Source organism: Crotalus tigris, unplaced genomic scaffold (genome assembly GCF_016545835.1).
Source record: "Crotalus tigris isolate CLP2741 ecotype Arizona unplaced genomic scaffold, ASM1654583v1 scf7180000019583.1695794, whole genome shotgun sequence".
Classification (NCBI taxonomy): Eukaryota; Metazoa; Chordata; class Lepidosauria; order Squamata; family Viperidae; genus Crotalus; species Crotalus tigris.
Genome location: NW_024097605.1, coordinates 1628040 through 1652901, shown reverse-complemented (window position 1 = coordinate 1652901; position 24862 = coordinate 1628040). Strand labels below are relative to the sequence as shown.

The window sequence follows — 24862 nt, the reverse complement described above, 5'->3', positions numbered from 1 at the left end:
TGGTATATATAACTTTTCCCCTACCCAAGGCAACCCATCTCTCATTGTGCACACATTTTTGTTTTTCTGGAACCATTCGTCTGTTTCCAAACTTTTCTGGAATTCAATTCCAGTTTGGCTGTCCAGTTGTGATTTTAATTTAGCTTGGGTTCTTGTAGTTACTGGTGCTGCCAGTTGTGACTCTGCCATTATTGGTTTAGAGTCTGTGGTTTGTGCGCTGTTATATTGGGCCATGCGAGACAGTGCATCTGCCAGGAAGTTCTTTCTCCCTGGTAAATGTTTGAGCTTATATTGGAACTGGCGAAAATGCTGGGACCAGCAGGCTTGTTTGGGATTGAGTTTCCTGGGCGTTTTCAGCGCTTCCAAATTTTTGTGATCAGTCCACACCTGGAGGGGGGTTTTGTTGCCTTCCAGGAACTGTCACCACGTGAGTAATGCCCAACGTATCCCGTATGCCTCCTTCTCCCATACGGGCCAGTGCTGTTCTGTTTCCGTGAGTTTTTTGGATGTATATGCACAGGGTTGCAATACTCCATCATCATTTTCTTGTAATAGAACAGCCCCCACTGCCACATCACTTGCATTTGCCTGTATTACGAAGGGCTTGTCCATGTCGGGGTGCCTTAGCACTGGTTCGGCAGAAAAAAGTCTCTTTAGTCTCTCAAACGCTGCTTGGCACTCCATTGTCCATGTTAGTGGCTGGCTAGGTTTTACTGAGGATGTTCCCTTCGTTTTTAGTAAGTTAGTGAGGGGCAAGGCTATCTGTGCAAATGAGGGGATGAATTGGCGGTAAAAATTTGCAAAGCCCAGGAAACTTTGTAGTTGCTTTCTTGTGCGGGGTGGTGCCCAATCTAATACTGCTCTGACCTTCTCTGGGTCCATTTCAATGCCCTGTGGGGATATGCGATAACCTAGGTAGTCTATCCTTTCCTGGTGGAATTCGCATTTTGAGAGTTTGGCATATAGGTGGGCGGCTCGCAGTTTCTTTAAAACCGCTCTGACTAGGTTGACATGTTCCTCTTTTGTTTCGGTGAAGATAAGAATGTCGTCCAAGTAAACAAGGACCCCCTTAAATAGGTGCTCCCTTAGAACGTCATTGATTAATTGCATAAAGACTGCAGGGCCCCCTTGTACTCCAAATGGCAAGACTTTGAATTGATAGCATCCCATGGGGCAGTTAAATGCGGTCTTCCATTCGTCCCCTTGCTTAATTCTCACGCGATAGTACGCTTCCCTTAGGTCTAGTTTAGAAAAAATTTTCCCTTTCAAGAGGTGTGACAGCATGTCTTTCATGAGGGGCAGAGGGTATAGGTTGCTTTCACTGATTGTATTCAGGGCTCTATAATCCACGCATAAGCGTAAAGAGCCATCCTTCTTCTCGCTAAAAAGGACCGGGGCAGCCACTTTAGGCTTGGCTGGCTCAATGAAACCCCTCTCTAGGTTTTTTTTAATGAATCTTTCCTTCTCCTTTGGGCTCATGGAGTATAATCTGGGCTTCGGGAGTTTTGCCCCAGGCTTGAATTCAATGGCACAGTCTGTGGGTCGGGGGGGGGGGGAGCTCATTCGGCCTCTCCTCACTGAAAACTTCAGCAAGGTCTCTGTATTCCTCTGGTATTTCTGTTAGTCCCTTTTCCTCTCCCATGGATGCTTTTTCTATTCTTGATTCTGGTAGCCCCCCCTTGGGGTTTTAAGTCCATAGGGTCCCCCTTCGGGAATTTGATTTCTGTTGTCCTCCAATTTACCCAGGGGTTCCATTTTTTCAACCATTCCATCCCTAAAATCATTGGGCAATCCATGCCTGGGGTCACCACAAACGTTATGCCCTCCTCATGTTTGCCCAGGGAGAGGTGTATTGGTAGAGTGTCTAGGGTAGCTGGCACCCCCCCTACTATGGATCCATCTAACTGGCCAAATAAGATTGATTGTTCCAGTCTACTCGATGGAATGCCCAGATTCCCCACTAGGGTCGGGCTAATGAGGCAGCGGGTGCAGCCAGAGTCTATTAAGGCTTTCACCTTCACGGCTTCGGGCATGGGGGGAATTAATATAGTCACTGTCTTGAGGATCGGTGTGATGTGTCCATTTACCAGGGGTTCGCTCTCCGAGCTGTCATCTGAGGCGTCCACCAGCCCTGCGGTGTAGGCTGGAGTTCTTTCCCCCTGATGAGCAGAAGTGGGGGGTTCCTCAATTTCCATCATTCTCATGGCAGTTTCTTTTGGCTTAGCTGAAGACTTTCCGGATTTGCTGATTGGGGATCTGTCTAGGTTGTGCTGGGGGGCTTTGGAGCGGCATTCTACAGCTCGATGTCCTTCTCTTTCGCACTTGAAACACCCCGTTTGCTTCTTGGCTGTAGCCGATGATTTCACCGGTTCGTGTGTCAACTCAGGCGGGGAGCGGCTCCATTGTTTTCCTCGGTGGTGTCTCTTCAATATGTCGATCTCTGCTTCCTCTGCCAAGATGTACCATTCCTCAAGTTGGTGTGGGTCCCCTCGGGGCAGGCAAGCATCATATAGGTCATAATTTAGTCCGTCTTTGAAATGGCTAAGGAGGATGTCTTCTGGCCAGTTCAGTTTGCTGGCAATGGCCTGGAATTCTTGTGTATATTCAGCCACCGGGCGTTTGCCTTGCCTCATAGTTTTTATCCTTTCGCTGGCTTTGCGATCAGCCAGGGGGCCTTCAAATCGTCTTCTCAGAGAGGACATGAAATGGTTGAAGTTGCTGAGTTCTGGGGCATTGGAGTCGTGCAAGTTCACCACCCAATCTGCAGCCGGTCCGTCCAGGGCAGATTGCACGATCCGGATGCGGGCTTTGTCACTGGGGATGTCCCGCCCGTATTCCTCCATGTAGCTGAGGACTTGGGTTAGGAAAAACCCCAAGCGTGTTGGCTCCCTTTTGAATTTCACCTCCAACGGTAGACGTCTTGGAATGGATCGGTGCCTCCGTTGTTGGTGGTAGTGTCTTCCGTCGAGATCACCATCTGTGGCTCGGTAAGGGGTGCGGACTACTGGATCAGCAGATGTCCCTGGGGTTGCAGGTTCCACTTCCCCCTCTGTGTCTTTCCCTTTGCAGCTCCAGGAGCTGAGGCGGCCGTAGGGCTCAGGATTCTCCTCTCCTAGGGAGCTGAGAGTTCTCTTCATCAGGTCAATAGCTTTCTCTAGGATCCAGTCTGAGTACGGTGCCCAGCTTTCCCCCTCTTCACTTGCGTGCAGGGATTTCTCCATCTACTGCTTCCATTCTGGTTGCTTGCCCCCCCCCCGTCTCAGGGTCACCTTTCTTGATTCCTTTCCCCACTCACTTTTCTTTCCAACGCCCATTGACCAGCGAGGCTTGTGGTCCTGTGTTTCCACCACTTCTTCTCCTGAGGAATCTGACCTCTCAGATCCCAACATCTGGCAAGTTTCCAGTTGGGGCAGCGGTTCTCTTTCCGGGGAGTTTTCCCCCTTTCTTGCTCCATTGTCTGACATGGTAATTTTTTGCAAAATCCCCCGGCAAGGGTCTCTTTTCCAGGTGGATTAATTTTTCAAGTCCTGTCAAATGTAAGGACCCACCCCACTTTGCATCTTAAGAAGATAGAACTCTTGGAATAATTCTTCCAACAGGCATCCTTTATTAAGAGAAAATGGTTGCAGGCGTCCTAGACAGGACTTGGGGTCCAAGTTCTCCCATTCAAGGTTTTAAGAGGTTCCCCAGTAGTCCCATCCAATCACCCCCCTCTTCCAGCGACGGTTTCAGGCATTACAATTCCACCCCCTTTTCCTTCTGCCAGCTGGATGGAGACTTCAAAGAAAACTACATGAAAGGTAACAGCTCCATTCTTATGGTTAGCTCTTTTGGCAATACACACAACCAGTTGCTTTGAAGTATACTGAAGGAAGTGAGGGCCATAAAGCCCCTTTGTTCACCCCCCTTCCCTTCATCGTATAACAGAATCCATAGAAGGCAGAAATGGGGTTTTTTTATAATTGATAACTAGAGATGAAATATAATAGGATTCTGACAAGCACTTTGCAATGAATGGATCAGGTCCCAGTAGGTGTAACCTGGGAGAACCACGCTGCCTGTAAAAGAAACCCTGCAAAACTAAATTCTTTAATCATAAAATCCGTTGTTTTTTTTTAAAAAAAAACTCATAAAGAATTCATCAAGGGACAGACGACACACAGAGTAAAAAGAGCACCAGTTACAAAAGTTTTTTTAAAAAAAATACTCCCAACTTGAAAATTGCCGTGCTCCTTAAAATATTTAAGCCTGAGGCTGCAACCTACACTCATCTCCAGGGAGTGATTCAATTTAAGCGGGCTACTTCCAAGCTGAGGTAGAAATGCGTGGCAACTTTCTACTCGGGGAAGACTAATATGGAGCCGCCGTTTGCCCTTAAGCCAATTCCCTTCTGCCTCCCCGCCCCCTCGGCTTTCCCTATTCGGACGAGAGGCGACGCTCCCTACCCACAATCAGGCCCATCACCGCCACAAGATTTCCGGGACTGCATCGCACTGGCGCCGAGCGCGCTGCCGCAGCTCAAGGAGCAGGAAGTTCCCGTGGCCGACCGAGCCGGGCAGGCTGTCGTCACGTGACGCAGCGCGTGGAGCCGCGCAAGCCACTCGGCTTGGGTCGACTTCGGGGATCGGTGACCGCCGCTGGTGTCATGGTAGCGCCACGGTGGCTGGCCGCCTCTCCTCCTCCCCGGCTGGGCGGTTTTCGCGGGTGATTTCCTTGCCATCCGTTCCATGCAGCCCTTCCGCGGTGGAAGCGTTTCTGCTTCAGGGACGACGGTAGCAGTGTGAGACCTGCCGTGCCGTAGCCTTGCGCGCTTGCCCGCTTTGGATGGCCCTGTGGATGCCGCGGACGGCGAGACTACTGTAATATGCTCACTCGGATGAAGTCTGCCATGGCCAATTTGGTGGGAGGCATCATGTCTGGTAGCTCGGGTTCGGAGCCCAGCGGGGGCTTGGATTTGCCTCCCCGTTTTCCTTACGGCAGACCCGAGTTCCTGGGGCTCTCTCAGGACGAGGTCGAGTGCTCCGCCGATCACATAGCCCGACCCATCCTCATTCTCAAAAAGGAGACCGAATGCTTGCCCTGGACCACGGGATACGCCGAGTGAGTAGCCGCTGGGGGTAGGCTAGGCTGGGGTTGTCTTGAAGGTAGAGACGCTCCCCTGGGCCCTCGGTTTGCTTAAGGGAGGCGCCCCGTGCACGCCGTCTTCCTGGAAGCAAGGACGCTGCAGCAGAAGAAGGGGGAAGAGGCGACGGGCCTGTCACCGGCTTGGTGGGAAGAGGGCTGGAAGAAAAGGGGGCGGGGCGCTACTTTTCTGAACTAAAGGCAATGCTTAACTTTTCAAATGAGAAGCGCTCAGGCCGGTTTGGGAAAAAAAAATCTTGCAAAAGATATTGCAAAAGATCTAGGAAAACATGCTTAACACCAAATCCATTTATCAGGTCCAGTTGAAACTTCCTCCCCCAACAAGTCATGGAGTAGCTGTTATATCTTTGTTTTTCTTCCATTTTTTTTTCCTTCAGTGAGTGTGAAGCATAGTTGTTAGATCAATCGCTGCAGTGCTCTGGCTTTGATTCATCTTTAGTTTGAGAAGCAAGTCCTTTACCTGCGTGTAGTTTTGCAACCTTGACAGCCAGTTCTGTATACTTGCATGGAAGCAAGCCTCATTCTTAAATTCTTAAGAAGCATATGTAATACATCAAAGTGCTTACTTTTGGAATGCGGTGGGTGGGTAATTGTTTTTGTACATGTGTCAAGCAAATGTACAATTTATAGTAATATTACTGGACTCTTTAAAGTCCAATAAAGTACAATAAAGGAAAAAAAATGAATCAAAAATAAAAAATCTTGCCATTAGACATTCATTTCTATAAAAGTCCATCATAGAGCTGTGCCCCCTCCCACCACTGTTTTGCCTTTGCTTATGTAGAATACTATTTAGTCCAGCAGTTGGTGTTTGTGCAAGCTCCTGAATTGTTATGGGTGGATAAGATGTCCTGAAAGTATGTGTGTGTTTGTACGATGATTTAGTATAGTTTTGTGATGACAAAATGGCATTTAGCTAAAACAAGCCTCCAATCCCTTTTTCAGGCCTGTGCTGTAGGATGATGTCTAGAATGTTTGCCATTGATCCCTTTAATTCTCAAAATTTTCCATCTTCCCTGCACTTGATCCATGTCACTGTGAAAGCTGTCCTCCAAAGGTGGAATGAAGGAGGCTACAGTCCTTTGCTGGTTTTCTTTTTCCCCATTCTTCACCTTTCTACTTACATGTGTTTTAAAATTATTGCTTCAACTGATTATAACATTTTCTTAAAATTCAAGTTGTAAGTTATTGCCAGTTTAATTGTTTTAATATAAGAAAGAGATGCAGCTTTTCAACTTGTAGCAAATGCCTTGAAAGTCCATATATTAGTTACATTTCTGGGGCTTTAGAGATTTCTGAAAGTTCAGTCAAGGAAAGATGATAAGGAAGAGACAGACTGTCTTGAATTTCATGGTTACCAAATCTGATCCATTTGGTATATTGTATGTGCGTGGTGTTTTTTGTTGAAAATTTGGAGTGCTACATTTCTCAGTGGCTGATATGAGTAACATAATTTGTTATAAAATATAATAACCAAATTTTCTCTAAATATAATAGTGCAGAATGAAAAGTTCAAGAACTTTTCAAGCACATTCTTTTAAACATGATTTCTTACATGTTGATATAGTTTTAGAGGCTTACCTTCAAAGATCACCAATGATAGATTAACTTGAGGCAGAGAGCTTCCTCTTATCACAGACAAAGCTGTTTAAGATGTTTGACAGAGAAAAAAAGTATTGGCTGATGTGAGGGTATTTTTATGAGGGGATCTAATTGTCCATTCAGTGGGAAAATTCCTTCATCCATATTATTGACATATATGCAAGGAATGGCTTTATATTACCCAGTGAATGAATAGAATAGAATAGAACAGAACAGAATAGAATAGAATATTTTTATTGTCATGTGTAACTCACAACGAAATTAAGTACCGGTAACTCTTGAAATTGTATGAATGTGGGTATTGGTCTTCTGAGTGATTTCTTCAGATATTTGCCTAAACAATTAGAACTAAGGAATAGGCATACTAATTTTGCCCTTTGCTCTTTCTTACTTGCATATTCAGGCATCAGAAAGCGTTCTGTACTTGTTGAGAATTTGAGGACAGAACTCCTTGTAATTATGTTTTATTAGAATCCCATATTGTGCAGGTTTATGTTCAGTGTGTGTTCCTTTGAACTTACAATTTCTTTGTATATTATGTTAGAGAATTTTAATTTCTCTATTGGTGAAAAAATAAATCAGAAGCTCTCACAGTTGACTGCATTTAGCTGATTCAAAATAACTTCTTTATATTCATATAAAAATATTTACAATACCATACATTCTTCTTTACAGCAACATAGCTCAATTGAAGACTTCTTACAGAGAGATACAGAGACAAACCCAAGACTGGAAATCCAGCTCCTAACTCAATACCTTTTTGCACAGACTCAGTAGCACTTTCTTCACATTGGCTGACTGAGTTACCACATGACTCTTCCTGCTCATGAATATTCCAACACTCCTCCCTTCATGACAGGAAGAGACATCAGACCTATTGACTTAATACATTTTCCATAGTGAACACCACCCAATGGTTTAGTCATCATGTCTGCCAAATTATTCTCAGAAGAACAATGATGTAAACTAATCAATTTTCCTTTTACAGCTTCCCTGACATTACAATACTTAATGTTTACATGTTTACTTCTGTTCTTCACCCTGTCACCAGTTGCCATTTTTATACAGGCAGCATTGTCTTCAAATACCTTTACAGATTCTTTTACATTAATATTTAAATCTTGCAACAATTGTGCATCATTATTTGGCCATACCTTTTTCTTATATACCCACTTACAACCCACAGCTTTGGTTCCCTGTGGCAAAGTCACTGATTTAAATACTTCATGGTCTCCCATGGATTTCATCTCTTTATCCGTGGTCTCCTTCCATCTTTCTTGTTCAGCTTTTGGTAATGCCAACACTTCTTTATAATTTCTTGGCTCATACCACACATTGCAAACCTTTACCTTGCTGGCAGAATACCTGTCAGGCGGAATTCCTGTATTACATCGCTCTGACCTATGTGGTATTAACTGCTCCTATGTCTCAAGTCTATCTGGCTTCATGTCTTGTTCAGCCTCTCCTCCCTGAACATTGACATCTTCAATAATGATTTTTCCATCATTAGATGAGTTACTGTCATTAAATAGATCACCATCATTAAGTGAGACATACCCAGAATTTGCCTTAATTCTTTCCCAATTTTGTTCTGCAAAATTAGCAGACCTTGAAATTATAATTCATTTACTTCCATCGCTAAAGCGATATCCTTTTGACCCTGGCTCATAGCCCACAAACCTGAGCTTTCTTTCCTTTTGCTATCCCTTTCTTCTGATTGCTTTTGGAATATGTACCCATGCAGTACTTCCAAAAATTCTCAAATGTGCCAGTGATGGCTTTCTCCCATATAGAATGGCATATGGGGTATTATTAATAGAGGAACTCCACAGCCTGTTAACTATATAATTGGCAGTCAGTATGGCTTCTCCCCAATATGACCTGCTCATACCAGAATCCTCCAATAATGAATCTTTCATTGTTTGCAAAACACCATTCCTTCTTTCAGCTATACGGTTCTCTGCTGCTTTGTAAGGATTTGTACATCTGTGTCTTATCCCTAACTGCTCCAACCATTGTTGGAATTTAGTTGACATAAATTCAGTACCTCTGTCAGTTTGCAACTGACACACTTGTTGTCTGTACCTTCTCTCTACAAAACTTAACCACTGTTTGAATTGTTGTAGCACTCTCTGTCTTTGCTCTAAGCAAGTAGCAAAAACTATACCTGCTATAATCATCAACAATTACCAGTGCATATTTTGCTCCTCCCAAACTGGCTTGCATAGGTCCCACCAGATCTGCATGGACCAGCTCTAGAACTCTTTTTGTTTGTCTTGTGCTACATTTACTAACTGGGAATGCCTTTGACTTCGATGCTTTGCATACTGCACAGTCCATATATGTTTTGCATCCCTTCAAATTTAGCCCTTCTGCAAAATTTTGCATTTGCTGTAAAACCTTAAAGCTTGCATGGCCAGGTCTTCTATGTAGAAGATGAACACACGAACCATGCTCTGCAACATTCTTAAATATATGGGAACATTGAACCTTTTGTCCCTGCAATACATATAGATTATCTTCCTTTATGCCTTCTGCACAAATATTCCCATTCCTTTTGATGAGACACTTCCCATTTACAAAAATGATCTCAAAACCTTGTTTGTCTAAATTAGACACACTTAACAAATTATGACTATGTGCTCTGCAGCCAAAGATGGAGAAGCTCTATACAGTCAGTAAAAACAAGACCAGGAGCTGACTGTGGCTCAGATCATGAGCTTCTCGTTGCAAAATTTAGGCTTAAATTGAAAAAAGTAGGGAAAAGCACTAGGCCACTCAGGTATGAACTAAATCATATTCCTGATGAATATACAGTAGAGGTGACAAATAGATTTAAGGAACTGGATCTGATAGACAGAGTGCCTGAAGAACTATGGATGGAAGTTCACAACATTGTACAAGAGGTAGCAACTAAAACCATCCCAAAGAAAAAGAAATGCAAGAAAGCAAAATGGCTGTCTGAGGAAGCTTTGCAAATAGCTGAGGAAAGAAGGGAAGCGAAAGGCAAAGGAGAAAGAGAAAGATACACCCAATTGAATGCAGAATTCCAGAGAGTAGCTAGAAGAGATAAGAATGCCTTCTTAAATGAACAGTGCAAAGAAATAGAAGAAAACAACAGAATAGGGAGGACCAGAGATCTCTTCAAGAAAATTGGAGATATGAAGGGAACATTTCATGCAAAGATGGGCATGATAAAGGACCAAAATGGCAGAGACCTAACAGAGGCAGAAGAGATTAAGAAGAGATGGCAAAACTACACAGAAGAACTATACAAGAATGAGCTTAACATCCCAGATAACCACAATGAGATGGTCACTGACCTCGAACCAGACATCCTAGAATGTGAAGTGAAATGGGCCTTAGAAAATCTGAGCAACAACAAAGCTAGTGGAGGTGACAGTATTCCAGCTGAGCTATTCAAAATCTTAAAAGACGATGCAGTAAAAGTGCTACACTCAATTTGCCAGCAAATTTGGAAAACTCAACAGTGGCCACAGGATTGGAAAAGGTCAGTTTACATTCCAATTCCAAAGAAAGGCAATGCCAAAGAATGTTCAAACTATCGCACCATTGCACTCATTTCACATGCTAGTAAAGTTATGCTTAAAATCCTACAAGCTAGACTCCAGCAGTATGTGGATCGAGAACTACCAGAAGTACAGGCAGGATTTCGAAGAGGCAGAGGAACTAGAGATCAAATTGCCAACATACGCTGGATCATGGAGAAAGCTAGGGAGTTCCAGAAAAACATCTACTTCTGCTTCATTGACTATGCAAAAGCCTTTGATTGTGTGGATCACAACAAATTGTGGCAAGTTCTTAAAGAGATGGGAGTACCAGACCATCTCATTTGTCTCTTTAGAAACCTATATGCGGGTCAAGAAGCAACAGTGAGAACCGAACACGGAACCACTGATTGGTTCAAAATTGGAAAAGGAGTCCGGCAAGGCTGTATACTGTCGCCCTGCCTATTTAACTTATATGCAGAGCACATCATGAGAAAGGCAGGGCTAGATGAATCAAAAGTTGGAATTAAGATTGCCGGGAGAAATATCAACAACCTAAGATATGCAGATGATACCACTCTAATGGCAGAAAGTGAAGAGGAACTAAAGAGCCTCTTGATGCGGGTGAAGAAGGAGAGTGCAAAAGTTGGCTTGAAACTCAACATTAAGAAAACCAAAATCATGGCATCCGGCCCTCTCAATTCCTGGCAAATAGATGGGGAAGAAATGGAGGTAGTGACAGATTTTATTTTTCTGGGCTCCAAGATCACCTCAGATGGGGACTGCAGCCAAGAAATTAAAAGACGCTTGCTCCTGGGGAGGAAAGCTATGGCAAATCTAGGCAGCATTCTAAAAAGCAGAGACATCACCCTGCCAACAAAAGTGCGTATAGTCCAGGCCATGGTTTTCCCAGTTGCAATGTATGGCTGTGAAAGTTGGACCATAAGAAAGGCTGAGCGCCAAAGAATTGAGGCCTTTGAACTATGGTGCTGGAGAAGACTCCTGCGAGTCCCTTGGACTGCAAGGCGTTCAAACCGGTCAGTCCTAGAAGAGATCAACCCCGACTGCTCTTTAGAAGGCCAGATCCTGAAGTTGAAACTCAAGTACTTTGGCCACCTAATGAGAAGGAAGGATTCACTGGAGAAGGGCCTAATGCTGGGAAAGATTGAGGGCAATAGAAGAAGGGGACGACAGAGAATGAGATGGCTGGATGGAGTCACTGAAGCAGTAGGTGTGAATTTAAATGGACTCCAGAAGATGGTAGAGGACAGGAAGACCTGGAGGAACGTTGTCCATGGGGTCGCGATGGGTCGGACACGACTTCGCAATTAACAACAACAACAAATTATGTTCCATTTCAGGTACACAAAGCACATTGATAAACTTTGATTCCAAATATGGAATTTTTACATCGCCTCTTCCGATTATTTTTGCTTTCTGGCCATTTGCCAAAGCCACAGTTTCTTGTGCTACTGGAACAAACCTGCAAAATAATTCAGAGTCATTAACAATTGTTTGACTTGCCCCACTATCTATTAGCCACTTGTCTCTGTTGTTGCTATAGCAAACTTTTGCAACACCAAAATGTTCCTTTTGCAAATCAGTCCTTTTTGGTTGCACAAATGTCCTTTGCTGCAAATTGTTCCTTTGCAAACAGTTCCTTTTCAGATGGTTGTTTGCTCCACAAATGTAGCAATTCTTTTCTTGCTTAGCTCTTTGCATGCAAAATGTTTCTTCTTCGGAGACTTGCAGTCTGAACCCCCTCCTCAGGAATTTCACCTCCTCGTGGCTGCTTCTAAAATGGCGCTTTTCTTGTTCATTAAGCAAACATGCCTTTAAAGCCTCAAACTTTAAGTCTTGCTCTTCTTTACACTCAAATATGGCAGAAACTGTGTCCCAGGTTTTATCTAAACTGTTCAACACCAATAAAACCTTCTGGGACGCAGGGAATTTAATCCCACGTTGTTCTAAGTCCAAAAATAAACTTTGCATTTTATTTAAATGCTGTTCCACAGATTCACCTGGTTGCAAACAGGCCCTGTAAAGTTTTCTTGACAATTGCACTATATTGCAGGCAGAAACATTCACGTGCACAGCTCTCAACTTCAACCAAATCTCCTTTGCAGTCTTTAAATTTGCAACATTTAGAAATTGTTCATCATCTAAATTCAAGATGAGATAAGCCATTGCTTGATCATGACTCTTCTGATCAGCAGCTGCAAATACTTGTGGTGGATTTTCTACAATATACCACAGCTCTTTCGCTTTCAGCAAACATTCCATTTTTGCAGCCCAGATAATGTGATTCTTCTGGCTCAAACGAGGCACACAGCTTTCCTTAAATTCCATTGCAGCCATTCTGCTTATTCTGCCTTGTTCTTATACTTTCTAAACATAGGCAATTTCTTCCAGCTTTAAATTACAATGCAGTCCTTAGTAAGCTCTGGGTCCATAACCTATTAGAGAATTTTAATTTCTCTATTGGTGGAAAAATAAATCAGAAGCTCTCACAGTTGACTGCATTTAGCTGATTCAAAATAACTTCTTTATATTCATATAAAAATATTTACAATACCATACATTCTTCTTTACAGCAACATAGCTCAATTGAAGACTTCTTACAGAGAGATACAGAGACAAACCCGAGACTGGAAATCCAGCTCCTAATTCAATACCTTTTTGCACAGACTCAGTAGCACTTTCTTCACATTGGCTGACTGAGTTACCACATGACTCTTCCTTCTCATGAATATTCCAACATATTATAACAGACTGCAGTAGAAATATGGAAAATGGAAAGGTTTCCTCTATATCAGTGGTTCTCAACCTTCCAAATGCCACGACCCTTTAATACAGTTCCTCATGTTGTGGTGACCCCCAACCATAAAATTATTTTCGTTGCTACTTCATAACTGTAATTTTGCTACTGTTATGAATCGTAATGTAAATATCTGATATGCAGGGTGTATTTTCATTGTTACGAATTGAACATAATTAAAGCATAGTGATTATCACAAAAAAATATATAGCAATGCTCGCTGGAGAAGCTTACTCTTCCTTACTCAAAAATATTGGGAGGGAGGGAAGGGGAAGGAAGATTGAAGGGGAAAGAAAGGAGATGGAGAAGAAAAGAGATTGAAGGGGAAAGGAAGGAAGGAAGGAAGGAAGGAAGGAAGGAAGGAAGGAAGGAAGGAAGGAAGGAAGGAAGGAGAGATTGAAGTGGAAGGGATGGAGATGGAAGGAAGGAAGGAAGATTGAAGAGGAAAGGAAGGAGATGGAGAAAGAAGGAGATTGAAGGGGGAAGGAAGGAAGGAGAGAGAGATTGAAGGGGAAGGGATGGAGATGGAAAGAAGGAAGGAAGATTGAAGGGGAAAGGAAGGAGATGGAGAAGGAAGGAGATTGAAGGGGAAAGGAAGGAAGGAAGGAGAGATTGAAGGGGAAGGGAAGGAAGGAAAGAAGGAAAGAAGGAAGGAAGGATTGATCATGTTTTTCCAGATGGTGATGAACTGCAACTCCCAGCATTCCCCACTCTTCCACAATGCTTTTCAGGGCTGCTGGGGATGGTAGTCCAGTAAGGTCTGGAGACACACACAGATGCCCTAGCAGGGAAAATTGGCTGGGTAATTGCTGCGGCTTTAATTGGAGGCATTCTGCAGCTCCTGAAAATTACTTTAACCAATTTTCCCTGATTCAGCAAAGGCAACAAGTAATAAAACAAGCATCAGGTACCAGTAATAAAATAGCCCAAATTGTCCTTTCCAGCGCAGATGAAAAGAACCAGGGAAAGTGAAATCGCATCTGCCTTTGACCAACGGGAGGAGAAGCAGTAGGAAAAGTGTGGCGTTTCGGCCTGGGCACACAGCCTTGCCCACAGGCGCTGCCAAGGATGCACAAGCAGCTCCGCACAATTGCCCGGGGAGGGGGGAGGCTCTGGCAGAGAGCCTGGCAGAGAGTCAAGCAGTGGCACCTCCGGGGCCTCAGAAGCCACGCGGAGCATCCGTGCGACTCAGAGCTGCCGCCCACCCTCTTGCGCCCACCAACCTGGAGCCCTCATCCTCATCCCGGTACCTCTTGCCCACTCCCAGCTGCCCCCCGGGACCTGCCCGCCCCTCCAGCCTCCTGAGCGCCATTGCAGTGGTGGGGTCACGGGAGCCCCTTTCCACGCCGCACAGCCCTTCACTGCCACGACCCTTCCCTGACTTGTTGCACGCGAGTGGAGCGCGGCTGGAGCGCCAGCTCCCACTCGGAAGGTGCTGCTTCTCCTGGCCCTGCTGGCTGGCCTCCAACGCACATGCGGGCATTGCCGCCACCTCGCCCTCTTGCCCGCCGCCTTGCCGCTTCCGAAGCCCAGAGCCCGGCGAGCTGGGAAGGTGCCGCTCCTGCCCGCTAGTCCCAGGGCTGCGCCTCCGATGGCGAGGGAGGCGGGCCAGGCAGCGCGGAGGGCAGCCAAGGGCAGAGCGTGGCCAGGCAACCAGGAGGCGTGGCGACTGGCTCGGCACCTCAGCTCAGCCAGCAGCGGCGGCAGCAGCGGAGCAACCCAGTGGCAGCGCCAGCAGCGGCCCAGACTCAGCTCGGCCTGGCCGCCCACACAGCTGAGCCGGCCCAGGGCGGTGTCGGGGGCGCGCGCAATGGCGCTGCGGTGGCGCTGCGGAGGAGAAGGGCACACTGGAGGCGGAGAAGTTGGCGGAGGAGGGGGAGGAGGGTGCCACTGGTGGCCGGATAGAGGAGCGGTGTCTCGGTTCCTAAGACCATCGGAAATATGTGTTTTCCAATGGTCTTAGGCAACTCCTGTGGAAGCGTCGTTCGAACCCCAAAAGGGTCGCGACCCACAGGTTGAGAACCACTGATCTAGAATGTCTATTGTCAGTCTCTGAGTTTCAGCTGCAGCTGAGTTACAACCCCTATTATTCACTGTATTGGTTGAGAGTGATAAGAACTGCATCCAACCATATCTGGAGAATGTGGTTTGGAATATGAAGCTCTTGTGCTGTTCTTATGTCATGTTTTCTCCATCATCAAATACATCTCATTTGTCTGCATTTCATTTTCTAAGCTGTAGAAGGCAGCTGGTTATTTGCTTTGCCATGGATAACAATAGAAAGGAATTGTTTAATCATGATGCTGACTTACTAGAAATGTGGACGTGACATGTTGTTGGGTAGCTCTTTTTTAAGTGCAGAAGATCTGACCATATTTTCCCCATATTTTCTGAGGTTGACAACTATATGATGTCATTGAAATTACAGGTAATTTATTTCTAGGGGAATTCACATGCAAGTGCACTCTGTTTCTGGGAGGTAATGGTTTGATTAGGAGTATTAAGATAGGGCTACTTTGCTTCACTTTCAAAAAGTCTTGTTGCGTTAAGCAGGAGAGCTAATACCTGCTCCCCTGTTCTTTGTTTTTGTTTTTGTTTCTAAACACTGATGTTTAAACTGGCTTTAACTATAACTTTGAAGTCTTCAAAGATTTGAAATACATTAAAAGCCCAATTAGAAGATTTATGCTCTGATTGGTTCAGGGCATGATTTTTGTTTACTTTAACAAAATATTAAAATCTACCCAAATTGTGTGTGTTTGTGTGTTTTTAAAGCTTTGTTTAGTAGTTCATTGAGGGGGATGAGGTATGCTTTGTACTGATCTGAACTGAACTGTGAGTTGGAGGAGGTTTTGTAAGTGCAGTTGATGAATTTGGTGCACTTGGAAGGGCTTTTAATTGACTGCTTTCTGAAATGCTAAGAAAACCAATTAATGCCACATCATAAGGATGCAGCTTCCTTAAAAGTATTGTATTTTAAGAATGAGCAGTAAGAGATTCAGTCATATAATGTAGTGTTTATAGAAAACTGATGCTTACAATGGGTGATTATTTGCTAAGAACCTGTTTGACAGAACAGCTTACTTAGTAAGGGTTCTTCCTGGGTTTGCTAACAAACGTTTGGCTTTAGAGAATGTTTACAATAATTAAGCAACAGACAGTTCAGAATAGCTTTTATTCTGTTGTACAGTTAATCCATTTTATGCACAGATCTGGGGAAAATATAGTATTCATGCACACTAAGTTGCTTGGGGAGTTAGCAACTAACCATGAGTAAACTATTAAACCATGGTTGATCTAAGGCTTGTATTCTCTTTATGTACTTGATCATATTGGTTTGGCTTCGTATCTTCCAAAGGATATGCAGTTTGTGAATAGATGCACTATAATTGTTGAAGTGCCATTTTAAATGTAATAATCAAAGAATTTGTCTATTTGAAGAAAGATTTTTGATACGAATATATGGATAATTTAGTTAACTGGATTTTTGAATTTTTTCTGGCTTTATTAGTTAAGGAATTCTTATAGGAGTTACATGATGCATTGCAATAAATAATTTTGAAGAATTTGGACATATATTAATGTCATATCTATGTCTTTGATAGTAGGAAACATATTTTTCTCCACTATGTAATCTACTTGGATATGATTTCCTGTATACCATTATTAAAACCCTCTGTATAAATACAGTAATTTAGTCAAGTTTGTTAAAAAAGACTAAATTCAGAATTTTTGGTGCATGGTTTTTGTTTGCCAATCATGATAGTTGTTAGATGGTCAAAGGAATTGCGTTTTTATTGTCTATTTCTTGTATTTCCTCCAAAAGCTCACTGTGACTTTTATGGAAATATTTATTTTATTTATTTTATGATCATAGCAACCAACCTCGTGTGTACGTTTCCCTAGATCAGTGGTTCTCAACCTGTGGGTCGGGACCCCATTTGGGGTCGAATGACCATTTCACGGGGGTCGCCAAACAATGCAGTCCGCCATTTTTTTCCCCTTTTCCTTAGCTGTGCTACTCCCTTTTATTCTTTTGGCTTTTGAAAGCCAATAGAATAGACTCTCTTGAATAGAGTCTAATTCTATTGGCTTTCAAAAGCCAATAGGAATTGTCCAGGCTGTCTCTGCCCTGCTGAGCCTGCCAAAAGTCCCATTCTGCAAACGGTGCTGCAAGTTGTCTGCAGCAAAGGCGAGCTGTCTGGAAGTTTCCACCCCTCCCTGCTGAGCAACAACTACAAATGTAAGTAAAAGAGGGCCAGGGGTGGGAGGCCGGCGGGCGCAGGGAGGGTTGCTGGCGCGCGTGGGGCCCGGCGGGTGCCTCACCTCCCATGGGCTGGGCCAGCTGGTGGCCCAGCCAATGGTCAGCCTGCGCCATCTCTGCTGCTCGCCAGCTACGCCTCGGCCGGCGCAGGGGGCGGCATCACGCATGCGCAGCACTCCTGGGCAGGGAAAGTCCTCGACTTACGACCAGTTGGGTAGTCCTCGACTTACGACCGGTTGGGTAGTCCTCGACTTACGACCAGTTGGGTAGTTCTCGACTTACGACCGGTTGGGGGTTGCGGCATTAAAAAGGTTGAGAACCACTGCCCTAGATGAATGTGGACTTATCCTGAGTCTCTATAGTTCTAATTCATCATCTTAACCACTACACTATCATGACCCCTTTCCAAGGAAAACTATGTATATTCAGGCTAATTTATAGTTTCCATCATTTTACTCTCACTTATTAATTACTGTATAAATGGAACTGTTTGTGAAAAACTTCAGCATGTATAATTTATATTTGACCACAACCTGGTTCTTTCCTAGCTATCATGTTTGTTTTACATACAAGACCTTTCTATATTTGAACTGTCCTTGAAGACTAAACAAAATTATGTTTATCTACTGGACACTTTCCTTACTATCTTAATTTTGCTGTAGGAGCTGCATTGACTATTGATATGTATAATTCAAAGTGTTGTTTATTATGTATAAAGTTCTATCTCACTCAATACCTTGATATCTATGAGACCATCTATCCAAGATAAGCTTTGCCTGTTGACTCTGAGTGAACAGAAAATGTCTGTTGAAGATCTCCTACCAAAAGATAAGAGGGTCATTTTCTGTGGTGGCTTCTCTTCTTTGAAACGGCTTGTTACCTGGAACAAAGATGGTCCCCATTTTCATGTCCTCCCAGGTATTTTATAAAAACCTTACTGTTCTAAAAAGTCCTTGGAATTTGACTTTCTGTTGGTGCCAGGTGTAAATGCTGCTGCTATTATAATAATAATTATTATATAAGGTTATTCTATGGTTTTGTTATATATACTGCATTGTTGCATTGGCTGTGTTGGTGTTATATGCTATCTAAAGTGTTTTAGGTTATGAATAATCAGTCTTTAAGAGATTTCCTCAATGTGGTTGATGATTAATTCTTATGATCTGTGAGTCCATGCTGGAGAAGGTTGGTCCTCTATAAGTGGTCAGATATGTTTCAGTCCAAGCCATTTTTTGTCTTTTTTCCCCATAATGCCTTTTTATTTTTGTTTTTAAATCTGTGAATTAAAAAAAATCAGAAACTTCTAGTGTAATGAATAATTTTTTCAGAATAATATTTATATGCATATTTAATATATTTAAATTGCCAGAAAAATGTCCTGAATCAAATTTTGTAAACATTCCTAAAGTTACATAAAAATAACAGATCACATTTTATTTATGTGTGCTTTGTGTTACAGAATTGTTTTTGTTAGGAGGGTGGTTCTTGGCAATTCCACAGTTGTGGAACGAGGCTTGGTATTGCATCTTGCACCAAATCTCTTAGTAAGGTTCTATTTATTAAGCTTTTTAGAATTCTGAAGACTGCTTTATCTTGATGTATAGTACAAGAAAGGAAATTTCTGCCTTACTTTCTTGTAATATTTTGCTTTCTGTCCCACTACTTTCTGTCAGCATGCTTTAACCTTTCTCTTCTTCCTGCCCAGTGATATTGCTTGTACTATATGCTCCAGTTGTCATTATAGATTCATAATTGTTTGATATCAGTTATTGCTACTTCACTGTGTTGCTAATGATGGCTGAGTAACATAATTTGATTTGTCACGATAAATAAAACTACGGCTAAATGAGACATTATTTTTTGAGAATGGCAGCTCCCCGTTCTCCATTCATGCTTTGATGTCAAAGGAAGAAGTAAAAGAAAATCTCACTTAAGATGTCTGTGAATTTAGCCATTTATATTTTGTTGATTATTGCTTTTCGTTGATCTGCATGCTAGTTAGTAAATAAATGCTCAAATACAGCTGAATAGATAGAAAGAAGCTCATGTATGTGGAAAGCATTGTTTCTCCAGCACTGGAGATGGATAATCCACTCAGTGAGTTGAGACTGTATTCCTGCCCAATCAGATCAGTCAGCCAAAGTTGCCACGCCTGTCCTGGACCACGACTTCCCACTCTTGACTGATCTTGCCCAGAAGATAGACGTCTCAACTTTGGCTCCTAGGCAGGTATAGTTTCTTTCCATTGGGGGATTATCTTCTAGTAGCTGAAATTGCTTAGTTTAAGAATTAATTGGAGATAATTTAATTCAATTTAATTGATTATTCTAAAATATCAAAAAAAAAAATTCCCTTTACTAAATTGTAAGACTCAGGAAGTCAGATTCCCTAGAGGGGAAACCACCCTCACTTAAAGAGGGGAATTCCCTAACTCCCCTCCCTCACCAAACCCCCAACACCCCTCCCTCCCACATCGGGCAGCCGGAGCAGCCGACAGCTTCCTTAAACGAACGGGGAAGCTCTTGCAACCCCGCGCGTTGTAAAAAAAAAAAAAAGAAGGAAAGGAAGGCAAGCGATTAGCGAGGGGAGCGGAGGACAAAGGGGAGGGAGATTGATTACGGGAAACAGCTGGCGAGCAAAGGAGCAGTCTCTTTCACTCACCAGGCTTCTCAGGGTCATTTAAACGAGGCGCCATTGCCTGGGCAGCTCGGCGCACACGCGGCTCTTTGTTACAACCGCACGTGGCACAGGCAAGAGGGGAGACTTTCTGTGCATGCCCGGCAGCCCTTTTTAGCACATGCGCAGTAGTCTCCTGCCTCTTTAGCACATGCGCAGTAGCCTCCTGGCCTTTTTAACACATGCGCAGTAGTCTCCTAGCAGCGGCGGCCATATTTTCGTGCAAACAAAGGGGACTCAACACTCCCTGAAAAGCCTTTTCTCAGCCGCTGGAGTAAAGTAAAAGGCAAACAATACTAAGGTACTAGAGCACCTACTATTCATTTAGAGACATTCAAATCAGACACATAGCTGCTTGCTCCAGGACTTGGTGCCTTCAATCCAAAATAAATAAGAGCCTTTTATAACTAACTGAATTCAGTTGCCTCTAGCTCCATCTGGACTTCGGGCCCCCCATCAGCAGCCCGTATCCTTCCGGATTTAGTGGTGGGTTCCAGGCATCCCCAGTCGCGTGCCTGTCCTTATCCACCACAGTCAAGCCGGATTCCAGGCATTCCCATTAGCGTGCCTGTCCTTATCCGTGCATAGTGACCAGCTCTGACCGTTTGCAGAGTCTGTTCCTGAGTTCCAGATGCCCCCTGTAGTGCGCCTGTCCTTACTCAGTGTTGGAACTCTCCTACTACCTGGGTCCCCCTATCGTGGCCTGGCGTTAGTGGAGAATGGAGGAAGCAATCATTCCCTCTACTGGAGCCTTACCTTCAACCTCTGGAGCACCCGCTTCAGAGGATTCGGAATCCTCTGCAGCCCCTAGGAAGGCTGCAAGGAAGTCATCAAAAAAGGCTGACAAACAGGCAATCAGAAGGCACCAAGCCCTAGAAAAAGAATTCAACAGAGCCCAGAAAAGGGCCAGAATTGAAAATAGGCAGAGCGGGGGGATAGCTCACGAACTACCGCTGGGACTCTCTTCATCCCCAAGGGCCGTTTGGTCTACAGGGAACTCATCCCAGTCCCAAGCAGAGGGCGGGATAGGCGAATCCTCATCGCTCTCCCGATCCCCCTCTCCACGGAGGATACAAGAAACTCCGGTGACCACGCTAACCGCAGCATCAGCAGGGTCGTAGGCAATAGTTACTCCTCCTGCATTGACGGGAAATCTACTAGCTACCCTAATAGCGCAGGCAGTAGACCAGGCATTTGAGGCCAGGGCTCAGACCTCCAAGGCCAAGCCTCTAGGGCTTAGAGCGAGGCTTCGGGAGGAAACAGAGGACCATCAGGACCTCTCTTCCCTCTCAGACTCGTCGGTCTCTGAGGAACCTTACCTGGACCAGCCAGGTACGTCACAGGAGATCCAAATGTCCGAGGAGGAGGACAACTCACCTCAGGTACCGTCCTTCAACGGCCTTTTTAACCCTGCTCTTTTTGTCACCATCTTGCGCAAGGCGGAGGCCACAGCCCATCTTGGGCATGGAACAACAGTGGAACCTATCACAGTCAATACAGAGGCGGAGCCAACGTTCGCCGAAAAGGTAACCACTCAACATCGCATACCATGTCCGACCATGTTCCTAAACACAATAAGGAAACAGTGGTCAGCACCTACCTCCCTACCTCTTCCCAGCAATGCTGAGAAGAAGCTGTTTAACGTAGCAAAGGAGCTGGAGGGAACCTTGGAGGTACCCATGGTGGACGAACCCATAGGACCCCTGATATCGGACACAGCCATATCAGGAGATTTTGCAGAGGTTCTTAAAGCCGAGGACCGAAAGGGTGAGTCCGACTACAGGAGAACACACCAGGCAATAGCATGGGCTACCAGGGCGGCTACCTCCGCATTCTTTTTCACCAGAGCCACACTCTGTTGGCTCCGAGAGTTACAAGGCCGGGTTCCCATGGAGGACATGTGTACTCACCAGGAACTCAGCAAAATGGTAGCGGCCACAGAATATGTATCGGACGCGACGCTCTTAGCGACCAAGTTTTCAGCCAAGGCAATGGCGGCAAACAACACGAGCAGGCGCTCTTCTGGCTAAAGAACTGGCAGGCTGATACCAAATCCAAGTGGAAATTGGCTTCGGCTCCGTACCAGGGGGAAAAGCTGTTTGGTGAGGCGCTAACGCCATACCTAACAGAGAACAAGGACAAGCGCAAGGTTCTCAAACACATGCTTAAAAGACAAGATAAGAGACCCAGTTCCTGGGGAAGGAAACAATCCTTTCGTATGGAATCCAGGGTCAACTACTTTCAAAATTCCCAATCCTTCCAAGCTAGGCAGGATAGGGAAAGACAGGGGGACAGGCAGAACACAAGACATAGGCAGACGCAGGGAAGACAGCCCTTTCGGGGGAACAACCACCCTTTCTGCCGTACCAGATGACTCCCACCCAGACCTTCCCATAGGGGGCAGACTAGCAGGGTTTGCTCCCCAGTGGGAGGAGACCACCACGGACGTATGGGTCAGAGACACCATACGTCACGGCCTATCCCTAGAATTTCTCTCAAAGCCCCCGCCCATGCCCCTGTCCCACAAACCCAACAAAGAGGAGGCTCATGAACAAGGCCGTTCAGCACCTCCTAAACATACGGGCCGTAGAACCAGTGCCTATGAACCAGAGAGACCAGGGGTTTTATTCTATCCTCTTTGTGGTCCCAAAACCCTCGGGGGGTTGGAGAGCCATTCTGGATCTAAAATGGCTAAATTTCTATCTAAAATACCGCAAATTCAAAATGCAGACACTACGCTCCATCCTTGGAAGCGTAAGGAAAGGGGATTTTCTGGCATCGATCGACCTCATGGAGGCATACTTGCACATCCCTATCTCTCTGGCTCACTGCCGCTTTCTACGGTTCGCCTACAGGGGGCAGCATTTCCAATACAGGGCACTTCCATTCGGCCTGTCATCAGCACCCAGGGTGTTCACCAAGATTCTGGCGGTTCTGGCAGCACACCTAAGGAACATCCCGGTCAGAGTCCAGTGTTATCTGGACGATATTCTAATCCAGTCATCATCCACCCAACAGTCTCAGGCGGACCTAAAGTTGGTGATAAAACTGCTGCAGGACCACGGCTTCTCGGTGAACTTTCCAAAAAGCCACCTAACCCCAACTACGAGAATACTCCATCTGGGAGCGGTCATAGACACAAAGGAGTGCAAGGTGTACCTATCACAGGAACGCCTCAGCAGCATAAGGAAAACTGTAAAACAAGTAAGCCGAGGCCAGTCAGTGACGCTGGTCGGCCTCTCCCAGCTGCTAGGGAAGATGATATCGACCATAGCAATAGTTCCTTGGGCAAGGCTGCACTCAAGGGAACTGCAGTGATTCATGCTTCAGTTTCAGAGACAGCAACTCAGTGCATCCCGGAGAAGGGTAGGAATACCTCTGGGAGTACGACACTCCCTCAGGTGGTGGCTATCTCCGGCCCTCCTCAGAGGGTCTCCCTTCAGGGAACCAGACAGAATAGTAGTCACGACAGATGCGAGCCTATTCGGCTGGGGAGCCCACTTGGGGGCCAAGTGGACACAGGGCCGCTGGTCGGCGGTGGACCTCCGACACAACGTAAACTGGCTCGAGCTACGAGCTATTCACCTAGCGTTAAGACATTTCCGGAATAGCATAAAAAGCAAGCACGTACTAGTCCTGACGGACAACGTGACAGCCAAGGCACACATAAACCGTCAGGGGGGCACACACTCTCGCTCGCTCTCAGCTGAGGTCCTCCTACTGGGGGCCTGGGCGGAACAAAATCTGGCTTCCATAAAGGCTGACCACATTTCAGGGGAGGCAAACATCCAGGCAGATCTGTTGAGCAGATCAACAATAGATCACTCGGAGTGGCAACTACACCCGAGGATCTTCAGGGAGATCTGTCACCGCTTCGGGCTTCCCCAAGTGGACCTATTTGCCTCTCCTTCCAATGCCCACCTGACTCGCTTCTTCTCCTGATTCCCATCCAGGGGAGCAGAGCAGTCAGATGCGTTACGGAGCCCATGGCCAAGGGAACTCCTGTACGCGTTCCCACCCTTACCTCTCCTTCCGGCAGTGGTACGCAAGATTCTGCGGGAAAGAGCCGAGGTAATCCTTGTGGCCCCTTATTGGCCAAGGAGACCTTGGTTCGCAGACCTGAGGAGTCTCTCCCGCACGAGTCCATGGCAGATTCCTCCGGAGAGGATCTCCCTCAAGCAGGGGGAGATCTCCCACCCAGAGCCACAATGGCTACAACTAGCCGTCTGGCACTTGAACGGTCAATTTTAACCAAGGGGGCTTGCTCACAGGGTGTAATTAGGGTCATACAGGCATCAAGGCGCCCCTCCACGAACCGTATCTACGAGGCCACGTGGAGAAGCTTCCAATCATGGTGCTCTAAACAGGAATTGTTACTCGAAAGGATCACAGTCCCCAAGATCCTAGAATTCCTACTAGATGGTTTAGAGAGGGACCTGTTGCCAAACACGCTGCGCAGGCAGATCGCCGCCCTCTCAACTATACTTTCAGCCAGCCCCGGTGAAACCTTGGGTAAGCATCCCTTAATACGATCCTTTCTCAAGGGGGCTGCGAACATCAGACCACCAACTGTGCAAAGGTATCCATCGTGGGAACTACCACGAGTACTACAGGCTCTTACCAGAGCGCCTTTCAAACCACTCAAAACATGTGACATTCGCTACCTGACCCATAAGGTAGCATTCTTGGTAGCTATCACGTCAGCTCGACGGATATCCGAGTTAGCTTCTCTCTCAACGAGGAAGGACCTGTGCCACTTTCACAGGGACAAGGTAGTCTTAAGAATAGACCCTTCCTTCATTCCAAAGTCAACTCCCTTTTTCACAGGGTGCAGGAAATAGTCCTACCAGA

The 24862-nt window shown here is 45.3% G+C and overlaps 1 protein-coding gene across 2 annotated transcripts in view; it reads left to right on the top strand.

Moving 5' to 3' along the window:
- Positions 1-3887: 3887 nt before the first annotated feature.
- PPM1H (protein phosphatase, Mg2+/Mn2+ dependent 1H) overlaps positions 3888-24862 on the top strand; it is a 225729-nt gene continuing 204754 nt past the window's right edge. The window contains exon 1 of one of the 2 annotated variants that reach the window (XM_039363748.1): positions 3888-5100. In XM_039363748.1, the coding sequence (XP_039219682.1) occupies positions 4865-5100 (236 nt within the window). In that variant the 5' untranslated portion in view covers positions 3888-4864. The remainder of the gene's footprint in view (positions 5101-24862) is intronic. The other variant, XM_039363747.1, reaches the window with a different exon arrangement.